Source organism: Apus apus, chromosome 5 (assembly GCF_020740795.1).
Source record: "Apus apus isolate bApuApu2 chromosome 5, bApuApu2.pri.cur, whole genome shotgun sequence".
Lineage (NCBI taxonomy): Eukaryota > Metazoa > Chordata > Aves > Apodiformes > Apodidae > Apus > Apus apus.
The window spans coordinates 25,579,620-25,586,514 of NC_067286.1; the positions used below are offsets into that span (position 1 = coordinate 25,579,620).

The following is a 6,895-nucleotide window of genomic DNA, read 5'->3' on the forward strand; positions in this document are numbered from 1 at the left end:
CCCGGAAGCGCGGCAGCCATGGCGGCGGCGGCGGCGGCGGCGGCCCCGGCCCGCGGCCCGGCGGGGCGGCTGCGCCTGCTGTGCCAGCGCTACCAGGAGTACGTGAGGCGGCATCCCGCCGCCACGGCCCAGCTGGAGGGCACCGTGCGGGGCCTCTCCTACCTGCTGCCAGGTGCGGGAGGGGGGCGGCCGGGCCCGCGCTCCTCCCGCCGGGTCCCGGGCCTGGGGCCGGGCCCCGCTCCGGCAGGGGGTGTGCGGGGGCCCGGGGCTTCCCCCCGCGCTGCCTGGCAGACGCTCTCCTCTCTTCGCAGGTCGCTTCTCGGACTCCCACGCGCTGTCGGAGCTGGGTAGGTGGGCAGCGGGGCGGGCGGCACCCGTGGGGCTGGCGCTGGGCCCGGGGCGGCGGGGCAGCTCCCCGCAGCCCTGCGCTCCCTGACGCCTGCCTGTGTCATCCGGCAGGAGTCTGCGTGCCTTGCTGCCCTCCTCCCGCCATCCCCTTCCCGGGGAGGAGGCGGCAGTCCCGGTTTGTTTTGCTCTGCATGCATCCCGTAACTGCGGTGTGCTTCCCTCCCTTTCCTAGTGTACTCTGCTTCCAACCTCCTGGTGCTGTTAAATGACTGGATTCTCCGCAAGGAGCTGCAGCGGAGCCTGCCTGTGGTAAGGTTGGAGCGTGTGGGAGGAGAATTTGGGATCCAGGCTCTCTTTCTCACGGAAACTTTCGGAGAGTGTCTGTGGAAACTAACAGGATGTTGCTGTGGCTTCTTTTTGCTGTCAGGTGTGTAGAGGCCAGAAGCAGCCTCTGAATGCAGGTAAACAGCAGCCCTGCCCTGCAGATGCTGAGTGGGAGGAGTGGCCAGAGCACTCCCTGGGCAACAGAAATCAGGCCCTGACTTGCAGCAGGAGCTCCACTGGCTTTTTTTGAGAAGCTCAGAACTTGAGATAGGCAAAGGTGTTGCTGACTAACCATGGCTGTTTCCAGAGCAGTGGCTCTGGAGCCCCGACGCTCTCATTCCGCCTCTCAAACTCTTGCTGTGCATTTGCTATTGAGCAAGACAAATAGAAGCACCTTACTTCTGTGTCTCTCTTGCAAGAGCCCTAGACTGGCTCCCAGCACTTGTTAGGCCCTTTGGGGAATGAGGAGGAGAGCATTTATTTCCAGGCAGGCTTCCTCTGTCGCAAGCCTGCCCGCTGTGTGGGTTTGGGTGTTGGCAGCTCTCTGGCTGGAGTGTCAGGCGTGTAACAGACAGAAATGAAGGAGACTTACCTCCCTGATTGCTAAAGGCCAGAGTGAATTTCAGCTGTATTGCTTTTCAGTGGGTTAAATGTTGTGGTTGACAGCACCAGCAAGCTCCTGTATGGGGAGCAGGGGCCCAGGCTGGAAGAGCACTTGATGTCTTAGGGTTCATGCCAGGGATCTAGGCTGATTCAGCCACATTCACTCTGCTGTCATCATGCACTCTGGTTTCCCTTCCCTCTACTCCAGGCATATTCCCTTGTCACCTCTAACCAGGAGAGAGGTTTGTCATGTAGCTCAACTCTCTAGGACAAGGAGGAAGAGAGTGAAGTTTGGGCACAGTGTCACAACTCAGGAGACTGTCTTGCTGTGTCAGATGGGTAGAAGACAATCCAATACACAGGTGTGATGTTCTCACTGTTTCTGGGGCAGCAGCTCTGTGTGATACTGTGATGTCTCGGTCTGCCCCTTCTTGGAGGTGGAGAAGTGGGTTTGTGTGTAGACTCTGATTGCAGTGGAGGCACCACTTTTGGTTTCTAGGGCTGTGATTTCCAGGGCCATCCAGTGCTTATTTCTGAGGGTCCTGCCAGACTGGGCTGTGTTTCTGCCCCATTTAACTCACAAGCAGAACCTGCATCCTGTCCCCCTCCTCCCCTCTGTGTTTTGCAGTCACTGCCCCAGCAGAAGCTGCTGACCTGGCTGAGCGTGCTAGAATGCGTGGAGGTTTTTGCAGAGATGGGGACAGCCAGGGTGTGGGGGGAGATGGGCCGGTGGACCATCATTGTCCTCATCCAGCTGGCTAAGTAAGTGCTGTGGGCAGAGGGGAAGGGGCTTCGTCCACTCGGGAAGGGGATCTGGAGGGGACTCAGCAGTACTTTGGGGAAAAGTCTAAACGGGACTGAGCTGCCAGTCCCAGAGGCTGAGGGAGTTTGGAGCCCCTCAGTGTGCTGGACACTGTGCCACAGAAAGACACCCTTCTCACCTTGCCAGTTGTCCCGAGCAGACATGAGTGTCTCCCTCTTCTGTGGAAGCCACCTTTCCAGTGCAGCAGGAACCCAGCTCCCAAGCCTGCTATTGAAGGCTTCCATATGTCTGCCCACAGAGCCATCCTTCGTCTCCTGCTCCTGCTGTGGTACAAAGGTGGCATCCAGACATCTCCTCCCATTGTGCCGCTGAACAGGGAGCAGCAGCAGCCTCTCCATCCCCAAGGTGAGCCCACAGTGCTGTCATTGACTTGGCACCTTGCTTTGCCACATGCCTTGCCCTGCCAGGAATTACTCATCAGAGCAGTGGCTTGGACAGCACTTGTAAGGCTTCGGTACACAAAGCTGAGCTGTGTTGAGCGTTCTGCCCTCCACAGAGCATGGGTTAGCTTAGTGGCAGGGTTGTCCTGCAGTCTGGAAGGAGAGGGTGGAAGAGTCTAAGCCTGGAACCACTGGCTGAACTGTTAGTCCACCTGTGTGTCCCCTGATCTGATGGTAAGAGATCAGGGTAGTCAGGCAGTGTCAGGCAGATTTACCTTTTTGCCCTCTTGACAGCTCCACTAAGTGTTAGCTCCTTCAGGATGGTCCAGTTTGCCTGAGATTAAACTTTCAGTCTGGTTGTCTAGATGGCAGTGTAGGAAAGGGTGCTGCTGGCTCTGGAGTGAGGTGTGTTCCTTTGGAACCCGACTCCCATAGCTGTTTTCTCTTGCAGACATGGAAGACAGCTCCTTGGGGAAGGATCAGACCTATGTTGGCAAGCGTTCCAGCCGTGTTATGCGCTCTCTCCAGAACAGTAAGTAGCTGAGCCTGTTTTCTGTCCTTGCCTGAGCTGTTTCTGCTCTGTGCCCTTCTCGTGAGACCCCACCTGGAGTACTGTGTCCAGTTCTGGAGGCCCCAGCATGAGAAGGACATGGTGCTGTTGGATTGAGTCCAAAGGAGGGCCACAAAAATGATTCAAGGGCTGGAGCACCTCTACTATGAAGACAGTCTGAGGGAGTTGGGGTTGTTCAGCTTAGAGAAGAGAAGGCTCTGGGGGGACCTCATAGCAGCCTTCCAGTACATGAAGGGGTCTACAGGAAAGCTGGGGAGGGGCTTAAAAACTGGAAGATTAAAACCGGAATAGGTTATATTTAAGTTAGACATTAGGAAGAAATTATTTAGTGTAAGGGTGGTGAGACACTGGCACAGATTGTCCGGAGGAGTTGTGGGTGCCCCCTCCCTGGAAACGTTCAAGGGCAGGTTGAGTGGGACTCTGAGTAACCTGTAGTGGGAGGTGTCCCTGCCCATGCAGGGGGTTTGGATCTAGATGGTCTTTAGGGTCCCTTCCAACTCAAACCATTCTGTGATTCTATTACATATGACTTAAGTGCGGGCAGTGAAGAGCAGAACCTTGTATTGGGCCACATCCTGCCAGTCACTGGGCCCTGTGGGCAGGAGGGTGTCAAAGCATCAGGGATTCAGACATGTGCTGCAAGGATAGCCCTTAGAATTGTATTTTCTCAAGTGAGCTGTCCAACAAAGACAACCCTTCAGTGCTTTGAGGAAACCAGACTTTACCTCTCCCTGATCTGTCCCCACTGGAGGTGAGCTCTAAGTGTGCTGGTGAGCTGCAGCAGTTGCTGTGTGCACAGCTCTTCAACCTTTCCCATTTCACACCTTCACTGTGCAGAAATCAGCGGGGCGGCGGTGTGGGGAAGTGTGGTAGGAAGGTTTTATTTGTGTTGGTGACCTGATCTGCTTCTTTCAGCCCCATCCCTGCAGTCCCGGCACTGGGGGTCTCCCCAGCAGAGGGAGGAGTCACAGAGCCGAAGAGCAGAGGAGATGAACCAGCCTCCCACCCCTCTGGGTCTCCAAGAAACCATCGCAGAATCCATCTACATTACCCGCCCTCTGCTCCACTGTATCCTGCCCTGGCTGGGAGCAGGCACACGCCCTACCCAGGTGCCAGCAGAGGGTGCTGCGGGCTCGGTCCTGGTGCTGGGCAGTGCCACACTGGCCTCCTCTCTCCCTGCCACTGCTCTGCTTAGGCAGGGGCCTCGGGACTCCTCCCTTCACTTTCACCTTGAGGACTAGCCTCAGCCGAGGAGTTGTGGGCACAAGTCCTCCAGCCTCTTTCCTGACTCCTCCCAGCACTGCCTGAGAGCATGTTCTCCTGGGCTGGGCAGAGACCTGTTGGTACCCGGGAGATCACTTCACTGCAGGCCTTGTTAGGCATCTGTGGTGCTTTCTGTTCCTTGACTGTGTGTTCCTAGTATTGAGTTTAGGAGTGTGGGGCCAGAGATCATGGAAACCCTGGCTCCTCTCAGCAGTCCTGGACATCTCGAGGTCAGTCTGAAGAAGGGTCTTTGTGCTTGAGGTTGGTGGTGGCTGAGCATCACACTTTCCGCTGTTCCCCTGTCCTGGGCAGGTCCCACTTAGATAAATAAGCACAGGGCCTGGTGTTTAGCCAGGAGATTGACACATTTAAGTATCTTCTGCAACACTTAGTGCTCTGTGTTCTGAGCTGGTGCAGCCTGCTCCGTGTGGAGCCGAGAATGGAGGGCATTTAGAAACCTGCTTTCTTTTCCCTGCTGGTTGCTGTTGCCACGAGTTAGCCCTCTGCCCTTTTCCTTCCAGTCTGAGCTTGCTGAGTGATCTGAAAGACCTGAACAGGCAAGAGCGAGCGGAGCTGAGACGACGGACCCTCCTACTGCTGTACTACCTCCTGAGGTCTCCTTTCTATGACCGATACTCAGAGTAAGGGGCCCCTGCTGGGCTTTTGCTGAAAATTTCCCTTTTAACAGAACTAGCATCAGGGACTGGGTGAGTAGATCTGAAGAGATTTGGGTGCCTGTGACCAGGTTAATCTGAGCCCTTGAGAAGAGCTGCCATTGCTGTTCATGCACTCAGCAGCTGGGGCAGGAGGTGTCTCACTGGACTCGTTCATACTCTCTCCCTTTGTAGGGGCAGGATCCTCCTCCTTCTGCGCTTGTTGGCTGATTACGTGCCTGGAGTTGGCTTTGTCACACGTAAGTGGGCCCCCCTGCTGTATCCCCATTTCTGTTGGGTAGAGAAAAATCAGGGGAATTGGGCAGAGTGTTTGTCAATCCGTTTCCAACCTGAAGACGGAGTTGGGAAGTCCCTAGAATGCTTAGCAGTGGTGCACCCTGTGTTGATGCTTGTGTTGTTTTAAATGGAATAGGAAAATAATTGCTTCCTGGCTATTAGGGACCTGTGCTCAAGCACTGTGGTAACCTTCCCTGTGCCCTCCCACACGGCAGAGGTTGGTCTCCTAGCACCTAGGCCTGTTCTCCTGAGCTCCCTTTGGCACTTCAGCTGGTGCACCAGAGCCCTGCATTGCAGCCCTTGTTTTTGAATTGTTTTTCTTGATCACTGGTCTGCACTGAAGACACGGGGGCGTAAACAGGTGCCTAGAGGTACTGACCCAGCCAGGAGCTGATTGTAAATCAAAGGGCCAAACTAGGGCTTTTTTTCCTAGTCCTTCACCAGAGGATCCCTTTACTCTGGGCCAGAATTCCACCTCCCTCTCTTCCCTGCTGATGTGAAGTCTTTTGTGGAGCGATTCATGGCAGTGATGTGGCATTAGATCAGTCTGGCACCTGCAATTGTCCTTTCTTTGGGGAGTTCACAAAGCTAGCTAGCTCAGGAGCTGCATACACCAGTTAGTAATTTTTGGAGCCTGCATTAAGCCATGTGCTACATAAGCATTTTCAATCTACAGCCGTTGATTCTGTGTCTGCACCTGCTCGTTATTGCTGAGTTGTCTTCCCTCTTTGCTGTGCCACAGTGGTGTCCTCCTGACACCAAGGTTTCCCCCTTGCACATTGCAGAACCCACTTCCCACTGGAGCTTGGACATGTCAGCTCTGAGGGAGCAGTGTCCCACACCATGGCCATACTGACCATGTTTCATGCCCCGCTTGGTCCTGCTCTCATCTCTGACACCACATCCCAAAGTTGTCTCCCATCTTGGCCAAAGTAACTGTTGTTATTCCTGGGTTCAAGCTGAGTTGTGTAACTGGAGATTTGGGATTGCTGGGCATCATAACGAGAAGTGGGGATATACCCTGTATACATGCAGCTTCAAATTTTTATGCCTTTCTATATGCATGACCCTTCTGTTCTCTTGTTTTCAGGGCCGTTGATGGATTACTTGCCTGCTTGGCAGAAAATCTATTTCTATAACTGGGGCTGATGAGAAGATGATAATTATTCTCTGCTAAGATCATGGCTGGACATTTTTAAGGAGGGCAAGCAGCCTGGGGGAAGGAATGTTGATAATATCTAATTTTCAGTTAAACCATCAATGAGAAGCTCCTGCTCTGCAGGGTGGGGAGGGGGGTGTATGTAATTTTTTTTAACAGATCTAGCTGTGAGTGATGGACACTACACATGTGGAGACACCCTAGCCACCTCTTTCCCTGGACCATTCCGCAGCTGCAGCAATGGTGATGGGACAGCTTCTTTTTTTAAGCACTTGATTTTTCTCCTTTTGTACGGCTGCACTATATTAAAGTGAGGTAGCATAGTGATTTTTGGAGAGCATTGTCTCCCACCTCATGGAGCTGAGACTGACCTGAAGCCTGCTTGTGTTGGCCGTACCTGGCCAGTCTGCTTGGAGCAGGCTTGTCTGTCAAATAAACTGACTGAATGGAGTGAACTGAGCTGAAAGGACATTT

The 6,895-nt window shown here is 54.2% G+C and overlaps 1 protein-coding gene across 1 annotated transcript; it reads left to right on the forward strand.

Moving 5' to 3' along the window:
- The first annotated feature begins 7 nt into the window (after window positions 1-7).
- On the forward strand, window positions 8-6,876 carry PEX16 (peroxisomal biogenesis factor 16). Its single transcript, XM_051622140.1, has 11 exons — window positions 8-172; window positions 312-347; window positions 581-657; window positions 1,904-2,037; window positions 2,337-2,443; window positions 2,930-3,010; window positions 3,965-4,117; window positions 4,470-4,542; window positions 4,834-4,953; window positions 5,161-5,225; window positions 6,353-6,876. The coding sequence occupies exons 1-11, from the start codon at window positions 19-21 to the stop codon at window positions 6,409-6,411; spliced, it is 1,059 nt and encodes a 352-aa protein (XP_051478100.1). The 5' UTR covers window positions 8-18; the 3' UTR covers window positions 6,412-6,876.
- Window positions 6,877-6,895: the final 19 nt, after the last annotated feature.